This window comes from Cynara cardunculus (genome assembly GCF_001531365.2).
Source record: "Cynara cardunculus var. scolymus isolate 2C chromosome LG 6, CcrdV1, whole genome shotgun sequence".
NCBI lineage: Eukaryota > Viridiplantae > Streptophyta > Magnoliopsida > Asterales > Asteraceae > Cynara > Cynara cardunculus.
The window spans coordinates 15,940,635-15,963,796 of NC_037533.1; the positions used below are offsets into that span (position 1 = coordinate 15,940,635).

The following is a 23,162-nucleotide window of genomic DNA, read 5'->3' on the forward strand; positions in this document are numbered from 1 at the left end:
GCTTTCTCAAAATCACATAAAGCCATATTATAACATCGACTGAGATAAATAATAAAATAAAATATTATAATCATGATGTATCTCGCTGCATTGCGCGAGTACGCTTCTAGTAATTTTGAATGTAGCTAATCACGGGTTGGTCTAATGTCTAATGTACATTTATCAAAAAGTTAATAATCATATTAAATTCATAATATATAAATACATCAAGTTACTGGAATTGGGTTTGGTTCAAATGAGCCTAACCCAATAGATACAGTTTTCCTAATTTTGTATCAACAATATATCATATTGTCTCCAATTAGGGTGCGTTTGGTACGCTGGACAGGGTGGAACAAGACATGACATAACACATTTGTCCTACGTTTGGTGTGGCTAAATGTGAAACTAAGTTGGACAAACATGGGACACGCGTGTTCCACCATTACCCCTGGAACTAAGTGGAACTCAAAACTTTTTCCCTTATTACCCTTCTTCCCCTACCCGGCTCATCACCTCGCTTCCAGTTCCATTGCCCTTTTCATCCGCCTCCATCGCTTCCTTCATCAACTCCATCGACGGCGACCATCGATGGCGACCATCGACGGTACGCTTCTCTTCTCTTCGGCCCCTTCCCACCAGATTCTCTTCTGATGGCCACCGCTGCTGCTTCTTCCGATGGCCACCGCTGCTGCTTCTTCCGATGGCCACCGCTGCTGCTTCTATCACTGGTTAGGTCTCCATTTCGGCGCAGAGTCGCTTCCATCAACGTTAGGGCAACGAATACGCAGCGACTTCCATCTTCACTCCATCGTTCTTCGATACTCCGGTGAGTTTTTTTGTTTCTTCCGTTTTCTTGATTTCAACGATGTTGAAATGAGGTTTATGATAACTGGATTAAATAGGGTTTTATGCAATTTATTAATTGGGGAAAGATTAGGGTTGTGCAATTTCTTGTTTGGACGCCCTGTTTAAACCTTTTGTCTCTATTATCCTGTTTTCTTGGTTTGTATGCACAGATGATGTGTGAAATATAGCTTATGAAACTAGATAAAATAGGAATTGATGAAAAACTTAGTTAGTTATGAAACTTGATTAATTGAAGTACTTATTAGGGATTTTAATGAAGTATTATGATTTATTTCGAGAGTTTACATTGATTTTGAAGTACTTATTAGGGACTAGTGTTACCAGAATGCATTTCGTAGTGAAAAAACACTAAACAGCTCACTGGGGGGTAAATTGGTCATTTTAACCAGTTCTGTCCTGTACTGTCCTGTCTTACCAAACGCTGAACAGCTGTCCTGTCCTGTCCCGTCCTGTCCTGTCTGCGCACCAAACGCACCCTTAAGTTTTTTTAAGGTTTTTTCGGGTTGAATATATCGTTTTTTAAAGCACCACCATCCTTACTTAGGGGCTATTTACCAAATTTTTATTAGGTATTATATGTATAAGTTTGTCTGTCTGGATAAATAAGTGTTGTTGTTTACTTTTTTTATCCGAACCAACATGCTGAATAACATAAATGACCGATTTACCCCAAATATTAATTATTTGAACATCAAAACAGAAAATCATAAAGAGGCCGACGATGGGGTGTCTCACATGAGAAGGAGGCGGTGCTTTAAATAAGGGGTAGGGGTGTCATTTTTGTGGCTGAATGAGACAAGACACCATTTCTATCTGTGCGATTAAGCCATGTTCTGTATGAATAAGCTGTAAGTAAACAACCCAAATGACCTGTACGAATAAGTCAGATAAACCAATAAGCCTAATTAAGCCGCAAGTAAACAACCCCTTATTCATTAAAAGAAAAAAGAAAAGTATAAAAAATAAATTTAAAATAATTTACTTTTTAATTTAAAACTAAATTTTACTCAATTCACACTTCTAAGAGTCAAACACATGCTAATTATAATGATTTCAGGATAATAATTGAATTGGTTTTCATAAACAATTAAAGCTAATTATTGTTGATTTCAATGAAGCCGCCATACAGCTTAGATGGCTCGACACAGCCAAGCCGCCATGAAAAAGTTTCGTGTTTAAGCACTATGAGGTGGGAGAATATAGTGTATATCATTGCGTACATCTTCCCTCAATAAATAAACCTGCAAAAAAGTTGAATCTTCTTCTTCCTTGAAAATCTCAAATCTTACCGTGATTACCAGAATCAAGTAATCGGCGTTGAGTTTCCGGCAATGTGGAAGCTCCGGTGGCTAGTGAGCCTGCTTATCTGCTCGTTGTCGTTGGCCGCTGCTCAGGGATCTGGTAGCAAAACCAGTCTTTGGCCAACTTTAAATGGTAATATACTAATATAGCAACTACCTTTACTCTTTTTTCGTATACTCTTTTCATTTGCCGATCTCTGTCTTCAGACATTTATTTAAAGTTTGGAGGAATTTGGATTGTGGAAGTGAGAATGTAGATTTCAATTCAGTTATAGAGTTCAAGTGTAGAACGGAGCATTTTTGTATATTCTTTTCACTTGCCGATCTCTGTCTTCAGAAATTTATTTAAAATTTGGTGGAATTTGGATTGTGGAAGTGAGAATGTAGATTTCAATTCAATTCTAGAGTTCAAGTGTGGAACGGAGCATATTTTTTTTAATTGTTGATGAGTTGTGAACTTGTGATCTGTTACTTTCTGAGAGATCTATGCATATAAGATTTAGAGGGATTAAGATGCAGCTAATGCAGTAATCAAAAGTTAATTTGATTATTTGAGTTCGTTAACAGCCAATTAATTGTTTGAGGTTTTTAATTGTAAGATATCTGAAGTGAATTACTAAATATAATTGGTTTCACCAGCAAAATTTTGCTTTCGGTGACACCTGAAGTATGTTAGTTGTGAAAGAAGCGTGGATATGATATCATGATTTGTAAATTAAATTAATTATTCTAAGATATTTTGTGTACATCATCTATCAAGAGCTGATGCTTTAGTTAGATGGGACTATAGTTACCAAAAAGCCTTTGGCCCACAAGGGTTGTGGCGTAGTGGTGGAGGCTCAAGAGGATGTGGTAGAATATCTCATCTGCCCGGGGTTCAATTCCAGGAGTCCACAACAATTGCGGCCACTGAGTTTATTAGGGCTGATGCATCTTTATGTAGAAAAGTATTGTGTAAAAGATTCCAGAATTGTCGATGGGTACCACTGCAACAATTAGCTAAGAAAATGTCATTCTGGGCAGTTGGTTAGATTACTTGTCTTGCATGACATCAGTATCTATTGGCCTTTTCTTGTTAGATTGTTTTTGAATTTCAAATTCGTATTTTAGGTCCATATACCTCATATATATACCAATCTACATGTTTTGCATCATAATGATGCTTTAGGTTTGCTTCATGATGAGTGCTTTTGATTACATACTTTTAACTCTTTTTATATCATGTTCTTAAAATCCACTCTCCAAACTTTTGCAGGAGATCCTCCTTTAGTTGTTGCACGTGGTGGGTTTTCAGGGTTATTTCCTGATTCCAGTTACAATGCCTACACTTTCGCTTTGCAGACTGGTGTACCTGACATGATATTATGGTGTGACGTACAATTAACTAGTGATAGTTTTGGGATCTGTGTGCCAAATCTTAATCTTGAGAATGGTACCACAATTTCTTCGGTGTTTGATAAGAGGAAGAATACCTACCCTGTGAATGGGGTGCCTACGACAGGATGGTTTCCTGTGGATTTCTCAATTGACGAACTAGACAAAGTCTTCTGTAAGTTGAACTTCTTTTATTTGATCTTCATTAGTATCTATCATGAGCATAATATGATGGATCAGTTCATTTATCATGTGTCATGCATTTGACACATGTATCACAGCATAGTTCGTCAAATTGACTTGAGTATGCAACCTTTATTTTGCTTTTCGTCACTCACCCCTAAACACCAAACCAAATATACCCAGAATGTCTCACTTAGAATAGGGTCTAGGGAGGTCGAGGGTAGCATGCATGCATACCTTTCCTCTACCCCTAGGAGTAGAGGCTGTTTCCTAAAGACCACTGGACTGCAAAACAGATTTGGAACATTTAGATATAAGCATAACGTTTGTAAGAAATTCAGAGTTTTGAAGGGTTTTAAACATTTTTGAATAGCAGTTTTAGTAAAGATAATTGGGCGTGTACAAACAGGCATAAAAACGTAGGAATTGAGAAAAGAAGACCAAGGTGAAAGCAAGAAAAACTAAAACAGCTTAACAGAAGCAAAATGCCAAGTCCTAGGTAACATGCTACCGAACGAAGTGCCCCCCTCTATCCATCCTAGGACACTACTAACCTACCTACTATCTCTCTAACCCTTCCCCATCTCCCCTTTACCCTCCCCCAATTGCAACAACTACTAGTACCCACAAGTAAACTGTTACCCTAGTTCTTTGCCTCCAAATATTCATATTTGAAGTCATGTCCACGGAAAGGTCTAACGCTGCCACGTCCAGTATCAGCTGCTCATCCCTCTACCCCTCCACCCCTCCCCCAATTGCCACAACCACTAGTACCCAGTACCCACAAGTAAACTGTTACCGTAGTTCTTTGCCTCCAAATATTCATATTCGAAGTCATGTCCTCGGAAAGGTCTAATGCTGCCACATCCAGTATCAGCTGCTCATCCCACATCCTTCTAGAACTGCCTCTCCTCCTCACCCCCTCGTCTGTCATCTCTCCACCCTCCTCACCATGGCGTCAATGGCCTCCTGCAAATGTGCCCAAGCCACCGTAATCTTCCCTTCCTCAAGTTATCTATGATAGGCATGACTCCTAACTTTGCCTGTAAAACCTCGTTCGGTATCCTGTCAATCTCTAAGTGCTTGTTTTATAGCAGTTCCTGCCTTTCTGATAACGGAAAATCTTAAGTCATTTCTTACAATTATTCCTTTGCTTTTCTCTTTCTTTTTCATCTTTTTAAGACAAAATGCACAATAGGAAAAATGGATTTAATTTCAATTTGCTTTCTAATTTGGAAATGGACATATATTGCATCTTCCCTTCGTGGATTCAGTGAGATGGATTGAACAATAATTATTGACTATAAAGGAGCTAAGGCGTTTTAACCTATAAGCCAACAACTCCACATTCTCTTCAACTTAAATTGACACTTCATGTACAAATTCTGAGCTCAAACTGCGACCTTCTATTGATACCCATCTATGTTGCAGTTCTGATATAAAAGCATCAACTTTAGCTGAATCGATAAATAATTTAATAAAGAGAAGAAAGAGAATATCATATTTATGGCCGTCCGAAGATCCCCAACACATGTCTACATCAAATTTCAGTAGCCATGGGACACTCCTGGTCTTTCATTTGCCACTGTCTCAGGGGCTGTTTGGAAGATACTGGATGATTAAGTGGTTAGAATGGTTAAGAGTTCTGTATGATTTAGTGTCAGATAGAAAATGATTGTTTGGAAACTGTTCTGAAGTTTGCAAAACGATTATGGGTCCACGGAGGATAAATAAAGTCACCAAGGATGGTTGATCAAGACTGCCTCCTTAGCTGCCGAAAATGAAAGGCTACAAGGCTGTTCGGGAAAGCCCAGCGATCAAGCACTCCCACCCCAAAAGCGGAGACCAAAAAGCCATTTTAAAGAGTATAAAAACAGAATTACTACAATCCCTTGGCTTTTGCCTATAAGGATAGTTGGAGTTGATGGTCCTAGTTCAACCGTAACCATTTTTCCGTTTACATAAACTTTGAACATTTTCTTAACTAAAGCTCTTTATTTTGCAGGTTTTACATATGGATTATTTTATCAACAGTCTGAATGCCATAAAATTACCATTTTACCCCACTCTTGTGTTGAATGAATTACTGTAGATTTTTTTAAATCTTTGTGACGGTCCAATTATTATTAAAGACCCTATATGGCTATTGTCCCATGTTATCTATTATATCAAAATCAAATTTAACCCACTAAACCCATCTCAATGTTCCATCCGAAGGTTCTCATCATCAAAATAACATTTCTAGTGGTCTTTGTTCATTTATTCTCAAACTTTTATGCATTTGGAAGATTTTATTAACACATATATGCTGTTGCTCAGTGTCTGCCTAGTTGGCGATGTAAAATGTCATGACACCTTACCACTGGTCACCATTTCGCTTTGTATTGTAACAGTAACACAGGGCATCTTGTCTCGAAGTCCAGATTTTGACGGCGCTTTCAACATACTTACTGTTGAAGATGTTGCTGGGAAGGTGAAACCACCTGGACTGTGGTTGAACATCCAGGTGATTAGTAGTTTGTAAGTTATAAACTGCATGTAGCTGCAACTATTTCCATGTGTGTGGATTGCCTTATAAAGGTTCTAAATGACGTGAGACTTGAGGCGTGGCATGGTGGCGAGGTCAAGCCTTACAAGTTATGGCTAGACCACGGTGTTTGTCTAGGTGTTCCCTAAGGCGGCAATATATATATAGTTTTGAACAAAACGTACACCAAATTAAACTCATATAAAGTATTAAAACTAAAAAGAAAGAAGAATCATTGATACCAAATATGTAGAGCTTAATATCAAGGTGCAAAATCGGGATTAAATCTCTTTGATCTCAACTCACTACTTTCTTCAATTTTCAAAGAACTCGTGTTCGACTCTTTGTTTATGGGAATGAGAGTAAGTATTTACCTATGTAGGCTTTTAGTTGTTAAGTTTCATTTTTATGTTTATTCAAGTCTTAGGTCTCGTACGTAATTATCATTTATCCCTGAGTTATATATTAAAAAAACCCCACACCAAAATAACACGTTGTAACGTGTGTCGTAATGTGCCATAACGAGTTAAATGGAAGCCAAGCCTTAGAGTGGAGACACAGGGGTTAACGTGGCAGCGAACCCAAGCCTTGACACCATAGCGTGCCATAACGAGTTATTTAGAACTACGCGTTATATGTAGGAAGGTGACTGGTAACATTTGGCTACTAACCATCATTCTCTTTATGCCTGTGCAGCATGATGCATTTTTCAGCCAACACAATCTGAGTATGAGAAACTATGTCATCAGTACATCTCGAAAAGTTGTTGTTAAATACATATCATCTCCAGAGGTGAATTTCTTGAGAAGCATTGTGACCAGATTCAGAGCAAGCAAAACCAAACTAGTTTTCCGTTTCCTAGGACAGGACGAGACCGAGCCATCATCCAATCAAACATATGGTTCTTTGCTGACTAATCTGACATTTATCAAGACATTTGCTTCCGGGATTCTAGTTCCTAAATCGTATATATGGCCTGTGGGGGGAGATTTATATCTGCAACCATCTACCTCATTGGTCTTGGACGCTCACAAGGAGGGTCTAGAAATTTTTGCTTCTGATTTTATGAATGACGTGCAACTTCCGTATAATTACAGTTATGATCCTGTAGCAGAGTATCTCAATTTCATTGACAACGGAAAATTCTCTGTGGACGGTGTGCTTTCTGACAACCCAATTACTCCATCATTAGCTTTTGGTAAGTTAATACATTACACCCTCCATCAAATTTATTGCTCTTGTGATGTTTCTCTGTATGTACCCAGAACTACTTTTGGGAATCCAAAGATTTATTATGCATCTTGTTTGAAAGAACAATCTCACAGTTTGTAATGACTCCAGTTGAATGAACATTCATTTTCCCATAAATATGAAAATCCCTTTCTTATTCCTTTTTGGATTCTAATTGTCTTAATCCTGCAGATTGCTTATCTCACATGGGAAAAAATAAGTCACAGCAAGGTCAGTCCTTTTTAACAGTATTTTCTTAACAAGTTGACTAAGGGTCGTTTACTAAACACTTACCGGGTAAGTGCTTATAGATATCACTTACCTTACGTTGTTACCGGTTGAGCTTGGCAAGGACCGACAATTTTACCTGGTAAGAGGCATAGCAAGGATTGAGAGTCTTACCCATTAAGTGAGGAAAAAGACTCTTACCAACAATCCATTTTGATGGCCATGAATGTTACACGATAAGGGTGATGTTTCTTGCCAGTAAGCGCTTACCCGGTAAACATTTAGCAAACAGCCACTAAGTGGTTCTTGTATTTGGATGTTCATAAATGGCTATTTCGGTGCTTTAATACCCACTAAAGCACACTCCATTATTGCACTTGCTTGAAATTTAAATTGACCAAGAGTTTATCCTTTGTTCATGCTTCAGCAACACCTTTAATCATCTCATTCGAGGGATCAAGCGGGGACTATCCTGGTTGTACTGATCTGGCATATAGAAAAGCTGTTTCTGATGGTGCAGATATTATTGACTGTCCTGTTCAAATGACAAGTGATGGGATACCTATTTGCTTAGGTTCTATAAACCTTCTTGATAGAACAACAGTCGCTGATTCTGATTTTAGCAACCTTACATCAAGCATTCCTACACTTCAGCCGACTGGTGCAGCAATATATACCTTCAGCCTCACATGGAGCCAGATTCAGAGCTTGAGACGTAAGTAATCTGCTCGCCACTTCTGTGCGATCCATATACTAAAAAGGACGTGCTTAATGCACCGAATTTTGGATGTTTGCCCTTAAGGGTGCGTTTGGTATCCAGACAGGACAGAACAACTATTCAACGTTTGGTAAGATAGAATTGGACAAGATAGAACAAATAAAATTATCAATTTACCCCTAATGGGTTGTTTATATATTTTGATTAATTGATGTGATTTATTAATTATAATAAAATAAATATTTTTTATAACAAAATATATCATTAGAAGTTTTCGTCAAGACGATTAAATTGACACCAAAATAAAAAGTTCATGTATTTTTATCTTATACATTTTCTATATTATTAATATTTTAATAAATTACATAAATTAATCAAAATATAGAAATTGTACGAAAATAATATTTTGAGGACAACAAAGTGAAAGCTCAAAGAGCATAAAATACAATAAATAAAATTTAAAGAATGAATAAAATGTAAAGAGGAAGACGTATTTGATGTTTTAAAAGAGAATTAAGTTTTATTTTGAGCTTATATTGATGAAGCATGAGTACGTTCCATCTTGTTCCATGGGGTGGGGTGGAACACGCATGTTCCACTATGTTCCTGTCTGTTCCACATCCCATGTAAAAGTCCTGCCAAACGTGGAACGGTGGTCTCTGTCCTGTCCAGTCCACTCTAGTGTACCAAACGCACCTTGAATGACTCAAAAAATTTCCACAAACTCCGGTATAGGGCTTTGCACACTACTTTCCTCCTAATTCAAAGACTCTTGGACAAAAGCAGCACTTATGAGCAGAAAACAGTTTAGTTTCGACTAATCACAAGCTTGTCCATTATGTCTGAGAGACTTTTCTTATCAATTTGCAGAATGTTGTATTATACCAGATGTTTGTGAATTTCATTGTTATTGCCTTGTTGGACAACCTAACTTTCCATGGACCCTTGGTGGACATTTTTAAGGTCATAATAGTAAGAGGCATTCAATGCACTTGCTATTAAAGCAGGTCATTTACCGTTGCAACATTTGCGGAAAGCCTGGACATCCCAACTGTTTGACCTTTTCATCTGAAACCAAATGATTCACAATTCTTACTTCTTTTCATTTCAAAACTTCATTTAAAAGGTATTTTCATTTTAAATAGTCAATAAGACAAAATTGAACCATAAGGGTTGTGGCGTAGTGGTTGAGGCCCAGGGGGATGTGGTGGAATATCCCATCTACCCTGAGTTCAATTCCAGGCGTCCAAAACAATTGTGAGCAGGTGAGTTTATCAAGGCTGATGTCTTGCAGTCACAATTTGCCGAGATTAGTTTGGGCATAGCCATAGACACCCTTCCAAAAGAAAAGATAAAATTGATCACTTGGCTTAATAAATACTTATTCCTCTCCTCTGGATTCCGGAGCATATTTTGACACTTCACAAGTGTCCGAGGCGGCTTCTAATCATTTGAAGATTTTCATTGTAGATATTCTCTTGAAGACTAACCTGTACTTTGAATTTACACCGTTAAAATTATGCTGGCTCGCTTCTCAATCATCAGAACTTGAGGGGTTTAAAATGTAACTTTCAACAATTTCTTATACTGATCTCTCTGTTTGATTTTCTTTTCTAGCTGCAATGTTCAACACATTTAAGAACTACACTTTGTTTCGGAATCCAAAAGCCAAAAATGATGGGAAGTTTATGAGCTTGTCCGACTTTCTGGACTTTGCAAGCAATGCTACTTCTATTTCTGGTGTCTTGATCAACATTAAGGTGAGTCTATGCTCTTCCAGGTCCTTTTGTGCATCTGATTATTTCTTTTCCTAATTAAGGGGCCTTTTACTAAGCACTTATCGGTTCAATTACCTGACCGGGTGAGCATGACAAGGATCAAGAATCTTACCCGGTTAGAGGGAAGACCATGATCAAGAGTCTTACCCGGTGAGAGTGATGACTCTTACCTAGTAAGTGAGGGTGATGCTCTAACCCAGTAAGCACTTACCGGGCTATAAACGCTTACCATCAATCCAATTTGATGGCCGGGAGTGTTACCTATGAGAACATGTGGAACCCCCAGATTACTTTCCAAAAGAGTCCTTGAGGAGAAAGGGGAGGTTCCAACATATACATGGAAAAATGGTCCAAGTCTAGCGATGTGGGACTTCAACACGCCCCCTCCAATGGAGGCTAAATGGACACATATCGTCCCAGAATGTCAGGTCCCTACAGTGGCGGACTTGGCTTTGATACCATGTGAGAGTATGTGGAACCCTTAATCACTCTCCAAAAGAGTCCTTGAGGAGAAAGGGGAGGATCCAACATATATACGGAGAAGTGGTCCAAGTCTAGCCGATTTGGGACTCCAACATTACCTCATAAGGTAAATGAGAGTTGTGACGCTTGCAGGTAAGCGCTTACCAGGTAAGCGTTTGGTAAACGGCCCATAAGTATCACAGTGTATATTTTATGCTGAAGGCAATTACTTAGATAAAGTTTTAAAAAACTTTTATCCAGTTATTGGGTTGTGGACTATTTAGGCCATTGACCTTAAATGAGATTTTTATTAACAACATAACCTTCTGACAAGTTTTGTGGCATTCTGATGTATGGAAGTGGCATGCTAAAACATGTCAGAAGGTCATGGATTTAAAAGAAAATTTTGAGAAGGTCATTCAACCGACAGACTTGTTGACCATGTTAAAGGACAATCTAAAATGAAATAACCTTCCATTAGAATTGTTATGCAAATTCTTATAAAATCAAGTGTAAATGAATTAAAAAAATATGCTTACACGACAAAACTTTCCGCTTTCAAATATTTTTATCTATACAATATTATAAAGCACTTAGGTAAAAGCCTTAAGGACAACTTACTAAGCATTAGGTATTGCTTACTAACGAAAAACTTCTTAAATTTCAAATTTACAAGTAATTAGTAATCATTGCATATGTACAACTTTTTAAAGCTTGTTGAACTCCATACAACTAACAACCAACTGATATACACCTTTAAATACACGATGATCATTGAGTCCTACTAATATGATAGTATACTCCATTATCTTTATCTACAAAAAGATTCCCATCATTATTTTTATCCATAAACAAATACTCCAAATTTAAAACTAAAATAAATTAAATCTTTATTTTTAAATCTAAAAGATTATAATTTTTTTTAATTAAACAAAATATATAAAAAATGAGAATTTTAAATCTTTAATATATATATATATATAGAGAGAGAGAGAGAGAAGAGAGAGAGAGAGAAGAGAGAGAGAGAGAGAGAAGAGAGAGAGAGAGAGAGAGAGAGAGAGAATGGGGGGAGGTTCAGTGAAAACCCACCAAAAAATGAAAAACTGAGTGAACACATTGATAACCATTCATGTACACGATATCCATATGTGCATACAAGTAATTGAGGTTGATCTTGGTTTTTGTGCAAGTTTGAACATGTTATGCACATATGCATACTGAACAAATTGCTTAAGAATTACTTGTATCCAGATGAACGGTTACCAGGGTGTTCCTCAGTTTGTAATTTTTTACGGTTTTCCTCTGAACCTGACCCTATATATCATGGGTTTTTTTTATCACTTCTTCAAGTTAGAATACATATTCAACCACTACTTGTAATTTCTATTTATTCGCTCATAAATTTTGGAAATTTTTTTTTATGAGAAATTACACCAATTTTCCACTATCGGTTTACTATATAATCTTGCATCCCATTGCATTGCACATGTACATAACTAGTTTTATAACAATACGAACCAGATGGGCATTTATTTTAGGTCCCAGTTAACTAGTTTCTTGCAAATTAGACCATGCAATGGTCAACTTACAGTAGCTTTTTCTTTATTGTCGAATGTGTTTGCATAACACCAAAAATGGAACTGATACTATTTTGGTTCTTTAACCTCCAGAATGCGCCATACCTAGCAGCAAAACAAGGATTAAGTGTTGCAGATGCTGTTATGGATGTATTGAACAATTCTACTTTAAAAAATCAGAGGACCAAGAAAATCTTAATCCAATCTCCCGATGGCGGGGTTCTGAAATTATTCAAGGCGAAAAGCAACAGACATGAGCTTGTTTATGAGGTTGACGAGAATATTCGCGGTGCCCTAAACACAACCATCTCGGATATCAGTAAGATTGCTAATTCCGTTGTCATTGGCAAGCAATCTGTCTTCCCTCGGAATGCAGGATTTCTTCTTGGTCAAACTGATGTTGTGGCCAAGCTTCAGGCATTTAAGCTCCCGGTTTATGTACACATGATGAACAACGAGTTCGTTTCACAACCATGGGATTTCTTTTCAGACCCGTATGTCGAAATAAACTCATACGTTACAGGAGCTAATGTCAATGGTGTTATTACGGATTATCCAGCTGCTGCATCCAAATACAGAAGTAAGTTTTTCTATCAATGAACTCGTAAACCTGTTTGTTAGCAGCTTAATAAGCTTAATGGGACTCGGCTTATTTGGTCAGCTATACATGACTATTTGGTAGTGCTTAATGATATAGAAAATGGCTTATTCAGTAAGCTTTTAGGGGGAGCTTATTGCAGAAAAAGGAGGGAGTCAGAGTCACAATAGTAACGACAAATATATGAGCAAGAAGAAAATGAACACTAAAATGCAATAAATAAAATGTAAATAGGAAGATGTATTTAATGTTTTAGAAAAGAATTAGGTTTTATTTTGAGATTATATCGGTAAAACATAGGTCTGTTCCACATAAAAGCCCTGCCAAATGTGGAACAGGGATAACCCTGTTCTGTTCTATGGAGAAGGATTGTGTGAGAAGAAAAGTTAAGCTGAGAAGCGTAAGAAGGAATTTGGACCCTTGATCACCTTTAATCTCAAACCCACCCATGGATTGCGCTTGTATATGGGGATTAATGTGGTGCATCTCATCTCGGTGCATCTTATCCTAATGTGCATCCAAGGGTGGAAATCTCTTCTTACGATTCTCACCTTAACTCTCGTTCTCACCGGAACCCAACCCTCTGTTCTATTTTGTACAGTGTACGAAACGCACCTTTTAACTTCCTTGAGACACTGGGCTCCACAGTAACCCGAGTACAGTTGGACCAACGACCCTTTAGTGAGATCCTACTTTCGAATGAGATATACTGGTTTGTTCTGTTTGATTTTTGATTCGATACTTATTTTTGGAAAAAATGCAGGTAACCGGTGTTTAGGATTACCACCAGATCAGACCCCACCATACATGATCCCCGCTTTCCCTGGCCAGTTACTGACACTCATGTCACCCCAGTCGATGCCACCAGCCGAGGCTCCCAACCCAATCCTGACCGAGGCTGACGTAGCTGATGCACCAATCCCTCCCGCCGTAAAGCCACCACCACCCGCCGCTAGTAACACGTCAACATCACCGCCGTCAGCCTCACCAAGCGGTCAACCACCTAAAGCCACCGTGTGGATTCTGCTTTCTTCTTTGGCCATCATCGTCGCTACCTTTCTCATGCTTTAAAACTAGCAAATTCGACCCCTTTTTGTGATCGATTCGTCTCCAATCCGTTGTATCTCCGACGTTGGCGGCGATCACATAGTTTAGATTATTTATAAAGAGTGTTGTTGTGACGGCATTCTCGGCTATCGTGAATCGGCTTCTACGATTTAGTATGTTGTAAGTATTAATTTGTTCCTGGTATGTAATTTTGAGAACAAACATCGATTGTGGGTGAAGAACACATGTAATTTTAACTATTAATTCCCTTCATTGTTTCATTATCACGTTTTGGGCCATCTTGTTTTGCAACACTTTTGTTTTAAAGATAGATGTTAATCTTCAGTGAGAACAATAGCTAAATAAGAGTACGGGTGGACTTAGGTTGTTTATTAAACGCTTACCCGGTAAGTACTTACTGGACAATTTTCCTTACCTGATGAACATGGCAAGGGGTAAAAATCTTATCCGGTAAGAGCGATGATAAGAATGGAGGGTCTTACCCGGTAAGTGATGGTGAGGACTCTTATCCAGGTAAGCGTTTACCGGGTAAATTATTGCATACGATACTGTTTTAATATACTACAATCTTATCTGGTAAAAAGATTATAGTGTTAGACTCCTACCAATAAGTGCTTACCGGGTAAGTATTTGGGTAAACGGCCCCTTAGTATGGTACCAAGTGTTTTTCTCCGTATCATGTATCAACCAATTACAGTTGGTATGTAAAATCTTATACCGTGTACCAACCAATTGTATTTGGTACCAACTAATTGGTACCAACTCTTTCCGGTTAGTACACGTGGGTACCTGTTCTGTACCATATCACCTCCATGTTGCATATGGAAACTTGCCAATTTTTCTCAAAATTTAAGTAAAATTTTGAGTTTTTAGGTACGCATTTGATATTTAACGAGTTCTAATTGTAAAGAATAAAACTTGCAAACATTTAAATGTTGAAATAAAATGATTAAAGTTACCAAGTTTAAAATATCAAAAATATAAAAATACAAAAAACTAATTAAAAAAAGTCAATACCGTGTACCAACCAAGTTTGCATTCTTGGAATGACACTACCAACCGACAACAATCGGTACCAATTTAACTGGTACGGTTGGTATACATGTTGGTTGGTTTGGTACAAAATTGCTTCCTCTAAATAAGAGAATATAAAAACGGTCGAGTAACACGTGATTTTACATTAAACTCACACATAAAATCATATACGATTCACGACTTTGGTCACGACCTAAAATTGCGGGTGATGTCCCTATCACACCCAGACCATTAGTATAAAAGGTGATTTTTTGAATCTTGCTTGAATAAGAATAACCCCTTTTGATATTTTACTTATACTATGTGAACCCGTACGTCCATATGAACCATTTTTCAGTATAGCTTTCGCCATATTTTAGTAAGAGGGTGTACGAACGTACATGGCACACGACTTAATCATATGTGATTTTTACATATCATTTTTATGTAAAATCACATATGATTCGACCATTTTTATATTATTTTATTAGGTTATTGTTAACAAGAACCTGTATAAGAAAAAAATAGTAGTATTTTATAGATTTAGGGGGTGTTTGAGATTGCTTGTTTAAAACAACTTATGTTTTTTTGTAAAAATGTTTATTAACTTAAGTGGTATCAAACCGGAGTTAAATAAAACAAGGTTAAAATTGTAAACTAGTATTAAACAGTTTTTCATAAGTCAGGAAGGATTAACTTATAAAAAACAGCTTATTACCGGTTTGACACCGGTATAAGCAATTTTTTTTCTTATCCAAACACCAGAAAACAACTTATCATTAATATCAGATTGATATAAAATAAAAAACAGTTTTTATAAGCAATTCCATGACACTCTTATTTGTTTTTTTTTATGGTGAGTTGGTTAGGGTGGTTGTACGAGAATGTAACTGAAAATGAAGACGAAAACCCTTTACATTCTTGTCTCTCTGTTCGTTCTCAATTCAATCACTCTCTATCACTACTTGTCTTCTAACTTCGATTACTTCCACCACCGTCTCCGTAGCCATTCTCTGCCTGAAAACGTCAATATATCGTTGACGGTTTACCACAACTCGCCGTTTCATGACCGCGCCAATGATGTCCCATTATATAACTTCGTCAATAAGCCATGGCCGATCTCTCCTTCATACCTCCCATGGCCTTTGTCACCTAACAACATCACTTACAGATCTTGCGAAGCGTATTTTGGTAATGGATTCAGTCGTCGCGTGGATCTTCTGAAGCCGAAATTGAGAGGCGGAGGAGGATGGTTTAGGTGTTTCTATAGTTCGACATTGGAGAGCTCTGTCTGTGAGGGCGGGAGGATACGGATGCATCCGGAGAAGGTTAAGATGTCGGTCGGTGGCGAGGAATTGGAGAGCGTGATTGGTAGGAAAGAGGACGATGAGTTGCCGAAGTTTGAATTCGGAGCTTTTGATTTGGAGGTTGATGAGAAGCTGAATAGTCGTAAGAAGCTTGTGGATGGGAGTTTTTTGGACCAGTATTTGAAGAAAGGATCGGTTCCGAGGCATACCGTTCGTGAGTTGATCGATTCCATGCAGTTGGTTGGCGCCAATGAATTTAAATGCTCTGAGGTTAGGTTTTCCATTTTTGTTGCGATTGAGATTCCACTGAACTCGTTAACTAATGAACTTTAGATCATTAATTAGTTGCCTTAAATGAAGCAAAATTCAATGCATTGATGGTGATCTTCATAGTGATTATAATCTTCCTCAGGATCATGAACTGATTACAGGAAATTAATTAATTTAAGGGATTCTTTCACACAACATTATACATATGAAGAATGGTGATAACCTTCCCGTATCGGTAATTCTTCGAAGTACATATCATATCCATGCCTAGTGATTAGTAAAATATGCTCTTATTTTCATTTTATTGAGATTTAGCACTCATCATTAATGCACTGAAATTATTTGTTCCTTTTGTCTGTACCAATTTCCTTTCGTATTCCCATACTTTGAGCCCTACAAACAGAGCCTCATTTTCTCCTCACATCCTAAATGAAATACAAAAAATGAAAATGTTATATGGTTTAAATATACAGTATTATCATKTTTCTCTTAGAGATCAACTTAGATCCATTTGAGTCCAGAAGTCTAACCTAAAAACAAGTGAAATTAGTATTGTTTTCAATGAATAACTACTATAGTGCATAAATTGTAGGGGAAAAAAGATACCAGAATATTGGGTGCATATGCCTTGTATCATATAACAAGATCACCCAAAGAAGCTCTTAATTGAACTTTGAAGGAGCAGAGTTACTGCAAACTTATGCATCATGCGTTGCTTTAAATTAATTAAATCGGAAGATATTCAGAATCTAGGGTCCGTGTTTGAACACTTTTGAACTGTTGGAACTTTCACCTATGACACTTGATCACAAATGGTGTTATGAAGCATATAATGTAGGTATATATGAAGTATGCAGCTCATTGTTGGAGTTGAAGTGTACCCGAATAGAAATGACCAAAAAAGGTAGCAATCATTCTGTCCACAATCTAATGAAATATGTGGAAGAGTTGAGTCGTCAAAAACCTGCGTGTTTTCTTGCTTGTCTCATATATCTGTTTTGACGCTTACCGTGATATTTTCTTTTTACCTATAACATCAAGTACTGATACGAAACTCTGTTGTGGTAGTGGATTGAGGAACCAACACTTTTGGTGACTCGCTTCGAGTATGCAAACCTTTTCCACACTGTTACAGACTGGTACAGTGCCTATGTATCTTCCAGAGTAACTGGCTTGCCAATTCGACCTCGGCTAGTTTTTATAGATGGCCATTGCTTGGTATGCTTCTTAGCTGGTAGATTATCCGTCATGTTTTCTTTACTTCTTAATGTTCTTATTTACTAATTCCAACACAATACGTTATGTTTTTTGAAGTATATAATATTTATATACGGCAAATACTCATGCACACTTCTCACCTTTGGTGAGGTTTGAACCCTTGACCTCTAGATTGGGTAGCTAAGTAGGCTTAAAGGTATTGTAGAAGTTGAGTAAATGATACCCAACAAGAGTTGATCAAGTCTATCAGTAAATGACCAGTGTACATTTCTTGGTTCTTACATGAAACTAAGATTGTTTGGCTTCTAGAAATTATTTGCCTTCCAAAATGTTTGGTTGAAATCATGGAGTGATATAGAGGATAATACATCGGTCAGTACCATCACTTTGCACTCAGTGTACTAGTAGAAATATTTAGAAGGAGGAAAACTTGATGTTGAGGAATGAACGGCAAAATAATGTATAATGTCTCTTTGCTTTAAAGCAAAATTCTTTATGTGTTTGTTAAGGATCTCTTATAGTTAAATGCATAGGGGTCGGTTCAAATAAGAAGGCTAAATAGTGTGATAAGGTAACAAAAGAAGGTTTATATGTGAATCTTGAAAATATCCGGAAAAAATCTATTTGAAGATGAATATGTGAATCGACATTACATATTATTCATATGGGTTCACATTTGCATCTTCAAATGGACTTACCTTCCCTTCTTACATTCTCACGATATTTAGCCTTCTTATTTGAACCTCCCACTAAATGCATATGCCTACTTGTTTCGCTTTGCCATTTCATTTGGGTAGTGGATTTGTCTTTCCTTGTATGTTTAACCTATTTCCTTACATTTGTACCTAACATTTTTCATGTATATTGGACTCTTTGCTTTCGCACGATATCATTTGTAGGCCGCTTGCATGTTTCTTTTAAATTTTGTTTTACAAGTCGAGTGTCTTTACTGAAACAGTTTCTCTAGTCTCTACCCATTGGGGTAGAGGCAAGATCTACATCCTACCTTTTCGTGAGATTTACTTGGGTTCAGGGAGGACCCACTCTATTGTATACGGTGGCATGGCCACCATTTCATTCCTCCATCATAGTGTAAAAAATTATAGGGTCGTGAAAGGTGCCACCAGTACCGTATCATTTTGTTCTTTGCAACCATATATATTTTGAAACTACAATTATGACAGAGGTTTCTTTTGGTAGAGTTGATTTTCATGGCTGTTTTTGCACCCCAGACCCTGGTTTGATTCTCGTTGGTGTCATTTTTCTTAGTTTTTAGCTTGTAATTGCAGATTTATTATGGTTCTAAAAATTATGCAAAATGATTTTGTGAAAGATATCCATATCTTTTTTCTTTATAGTCAAATGGTGCCATCACTCAGGAAAAATTCTTCTAGGTCCGCCTCTGCTTGGGATAGTTTGATTATGATGTTAAAAATCAAGTCTTGATCTTTCTTTATGGTGATGCTTCAGACACCCTTGGATGACACTTGGAAAGCCATGTTCTCAAGTCTAAGATACGCTAAACATTTCAGCGGTCCTGTTTGCTTCCGTCACGCTATCCTACCACCTTTAGGATACGAAACCGTCCTATCCAGGGGTCTTTTCGAAGACCTAGATTGTCGTGGAGGATCCGCCCACGAAGTGTTACAAAACCCCAACGAACCTATAACAGCAAGAATCTCAGAATTTGGGGACATGATAAAAGCCGCTTTCGGCCTTCCTTTAAACAAACCCCACCCCACCTCAAACCACCATAACATCCTCTTCATCCGACGCGAGGGTTATTTAGCGCATCCGCGCCATGGCGGAACGGTTCAACCGCGGCTCGAAAACGAGCAGGAAGTGTTTGATGGATTAAAGAAGTGGGCAAGTAGTCATTCAAAGTGCAAAGTTAACGTGATTAATGGAATTTTGGCACATATGCCTATGAAAGAGCAATTAAGAGCCATTGAAGAGGCTTCAATTATCATGGGTGCTCATGGAGCAGGACTTACACACATAGTTTCAGCAACACAAGAAGCAGAAATTGTGGAACTAATCGGGGTTGAATTTATGAGGCCTCATTATGCACTTATTTCTAAATGGAAAGGCATCAAGTATCACCCAATGCATCTGAGAGAAGCTTATGCTGTTCCATCAGAAGTGATAGATAAAGTCAGCAACATTTTGGCAAATCTGGGATGCTGAACAATCACTCTGTAAGTTTTTACTTTTGTACCCTCTACTTTCACCATCTTTCTCTTCTCCAACAAATCCTTCGAAATGGAGATTTCGACTATTTTTTTGATCCAACAGATTTTTCATAACCTTATTCCAAATAGAGAAACAGGGAAGAGAGGGTGAAATTCTCCCACTATAGATAACTCTCCAAAAATGATTACTTGAAAAGAGAAATGATTTTTATTCTTTTCACCAATGAAAATTCTTGAAATTAGATGCTTAGGAGAAAAAAAAATATTTTACTATTTTTATTGAAATATAATTAATGTTGTAATATCCAAAATGGAGAAACTGTTGGAGTTGAATGCCATTTTTTTGGAGATTTTGACTTTTATTTCTCCATTGTAGGGAATTTTGAAGAATCTATAATCAGTAAAAACGGAGATGGGGTTTGGGGATTTTAGGTAAAAAAATTTGCTCCCACATTATCCTAAGATCTCTCTAAAATAGAGAATGTAGAAAGTGTGTAAAGTTATCAAAATTGGGAGAACTCTAAAAAATGATTACGGTAACAGAAAAATAATTTTTTAATTATATTTTCATCAATAAAAAACTTTGAAATTAAATGTTTATTAAATGGATAGAATATTTTAATATATAATCAGTTTTGTATTCTGCAAAATAAAAAAATTTATCTGAGTTTAAGGTAATCTTTTCTTTTTTAAATTTGAATTTTGATTCTTTATTTTGAAATTTTTTAGAGAATCTGAAGATAGCTCTAAAATCTCAAATCGGAGCTACTGCCAGTTTAAGATGGTTCAAATTTGTTGAATGTTGATCCTGCCTGCCATTCTTTTTATATGGAGAGCAAGAAGCAGTTGGTTGGGTTGGTCTGGTCAAAGTAAGATTACAAACTAACATTCAATTCAATTTAGTTATTTATTCAGTAACATACTTGATCTTAACCATAAGATGTATAGCGTGACAGATAAAGACATTGAGATGATAAAAATCAACTCAGGTTCGAATACTGTCATTTATTTAGGTGTTTGTGGCTACTCGGAGATTTAATTTAGGGCTATGAACGAAGCCTATACATGAATTTTCATGAGATTAGTTCGAATGAAGCTTAGGATCAACCTTTAAAAAAACATATTTTATCTTTTAATATGTTTATATATCTAACTTTTTATTCAATATACACAAGAATGAGTGATGTATTTGGCAGGTTCTTTTCAACCTCATGCTTCTCTTTTCTCACATTTTTCTTCTCATGTGGGAAACAAAACTGCTTGGAGTAAAGGTCAGGTCTGTGTAAACCCTATTGTTATGGATTTGCTGAATTCGTCTAGTTCGGTCAGTTTATATATAATTTTTTGACGGAACAAGTTTGATTATTTGTCAAATCAATTCATTTTATATCCTATTCAAGTGTATTTAAGAAATAAAAAAACTACACCGCTACTGTTCTTGATGCACAATTTTTTCCGTTTAAGTTCAGGTAGATGAGTTATTATATTGATGATGTTTGATTGATAGTAATGAATAAGAGAATGGTCAACCACAAGGGTGGTGCCTGATTGGTTTGAGCTTAGCTCCAAAGGTCAAAAGTACCAGAAGGTCTCAGGTTCAAATCCAAAGAGGAATAAAAATTCCCTTGTGGCCACGGAGGTTCAAATGCGGTGACTCCGGACTATCCGCAAAGCAGTTGGTCGTCCTGGAATTAGTCGACTCGCATAACTGGTTGGATATCCAGGTTAATAAAAAAAAAAAAGAATGGTCATTGGGAGGCGGTGAAGCCATGGGTGAGCATCAGCTTTGAGGTGGTTCACCGAGGAGGGTACAAAAACTTCAAAAGCGGAAGGGTTCGAAGATGTGTTACTTAATTCTTTGCCCTCCCCAATTTTATCGGAATGACCCCTTTTTATGCGGCAATAGGTAATTATATTATATCATACCAAATAATTAAGCACCCCAAATAGAAAATACAAAAAAACTCAAACCTGATATGGCCCAAAAAGTCCCTAACCATAATAAATCCAAATCACAGGCCTTTTTAGCTCACTAAAAACTGGTTGGTTCTTGTCTTCACCAAAAATCCTAAAGCCAATCTAGACCCATTACCAGTCCCAACTCCCAATCCCGCTTACCTTCTTTGATAAATCTTTTACTATCCAAAAATATTATACATATTTTTATATTTTCTCATTTTTTAAATTTAGTACTAAAAATACATTTTGAATTATACGTTTAAGCTTGAAATTTTTGAAATAAACTTATATGATAACGTATAGAAAACTTAGGGACCGTTTATCCAACAGTTATCCGATAGAAGTCTAACACTTTCATTTAACTTTACTAGAAGGATACTCGCGTAACGCAGCGAAATACATCGAGATAATGTTTCGTTTTATTTTTTGTCTCTGTCGATATAATAAGGTTTTATGTGATTTTGAAAAAGCGATAATATTTATATTCATAAAAATTTGAAAAAAATATATCGATATTAACATTAAATTAACAATTTAAAAATTTGCGTTCTTTATGTAATTTCTTTAATTCAAATTTTTATTGTAGTTTAATTTGAGTTTAATAACGAAGTGTATTATTTTTGGTTTAATAATATAACTTTTATAAGGATAATAATTAAATATTCTGTTATAAGTGTAACTCAATGATTATCCTAATTATATTTTAGATTTTTTATATTTAAAATGAAATGTTTATTTTGTAGTTGATTATCTTTATCTGCAGTTAGTTACACGAATTCAAACATGAAATTTTAATAAGTTGTATTTACGTACAATTTACTTGTAACCTCGAATTTTAAGTAATAAACATCAATAAACAGTATTTTATACAAAAAAAATGGTTTTTAAGAGTATTTATCAAATACTTTATAATATAAGAGATGTTTGGAATTGCTTATAAAAACAACTTATTGACTTATTCCGATGTTACATCGGTAATAAGCACTTTTGAGTGTTTGGATAAATAACTTATACCGGTACCAAACCGGTAATAAGAAGTTTTTGAATAAGTTAAACTCTTTTGATTTATAATAAATTTATAAGTGCTTTTATAAAAAACATAAGGTGTTTCAAATAAACAATCTCAAACACCCCCATAGCATAAATTAGGTAAGATATTAGTTCATTAAAACATCTTATGCAACAGTTTATTCAATAAGCAAAGTGTTAAATAAACAACAGCTTAAATTTAGATGTCATTAAGTCATGGTCCACGAACCTCCAATGACTGGACATAATAAATGTCGAAATATCTAACAAACAAAATTTC

General features: G+C 36.4%; 2 protein-coding genes across 2 annotated transcripts; both read left to right on the forward strand.

Annotated features, from left to right (window-relative positions):
* The first annotated feature begins 2,053 nt into the window (after nt 1-2,053).
* Nucleotides 2,054-14,169, forward strand: LOC112514970 (glycerophosphodiester phosphodiesterase GDPDL3-like). The gene is made up of 9 exons (XM_025121623.1): nt 2,054-2,283; nt 3,406-3,699; nt 6,101-6,213; nt 6,931-7,432; nt 7,657-7,695; nt 8,120-8,407; nt 10,028-10,170; nt 12,321-12,807; nt 13,589-14,169. Exons 1-9 carry the CDS (start codon nt 2,181-2,183, stop codon nt 13,894-13,896), a joined length of 2,277 nt encoding a protein of 758 aa, XP_024977391.1. The 5' UTR covers nt 2,054-2,180; the 3' UTR covers nt 13,897-14,169.
* Nucleotides 14,170-15,803: 1,634 nt separating this feature from the next.
* On the forward strand, nt 15,804-20,286 carry LOC112514878 (beta-(1,2)-xylosyltransferase-like). The gene is made up of 4 exons (XM_025121508.1): nt 15,804-16,484; nt 17,553-17,702; nt 19,173-19,900; nt 20,271-20,286. The coding sequence occupies exons 1-3, from the start codon at nt 15,804-15,806 to the stop codon at nt 19,887-19,889; spliced, it is 1,548 nt and encodes a 515-aa protein (XP_024977276.1). The 3' UTR covers nt 19,890-19,900; nt 20,271-20,286.
* The last annotated feature ends 2,876 nt before the right edge of the window (nt 20,287-23,162 follow it).

What these genes read in the sequence shown, in the direction of transcription:
- LOC112514970 (XM_025121623.1), top strand. Translation starts at nt 2,181, where the DNA reads ATGTGGAAGCTCCGGTGGCTAGTGAGCCTGCTTATCTGCTCGTTGTCG. An exon ending in TACTCCATCATTAGCTTTTG is followed by an intron (nt 7,433 to 7,656) that starts GTAAGTTAATAC and finishes TTAATCCTGCAG; the next exon opens with ATTGCTTATCTCACATGGGA. An exon ending in CCAGATTCAGAGCTTGAGAC is followed by an intron (nt 8,408 to 10,027) that starts GTAAGTAATCTG and finishes TTTCTTTTCTAG; the next exon opens with CTGCAATGTTCAACACATTT.
- LOC112514878 (XM_025121508.1), top strand. Translation starts at nt 15,804, where the DNA reads ATGAAGACGAAAACCCTTTACATTCTTGTCTCTCTGTTCGTTCTCAAT. An exon ending in ATGAATTTAAATGCTCTGAG is followed by an intron (nt 16,485 to 17,552) that starts GTTAGGTTTTCC and finishes CTGTTGTGGTAG; the next exon opens with TGGATTGAGGAACCAACACT. An exon ending in TTATAGATGGCCATTGCTTG is followed by an intron (nt 17,703 to 19,172) that starts GTATGCTTCTTA and finishes GTGATGCTTCAG; the next exon opens with ACACCCTTGGATGACACTTG.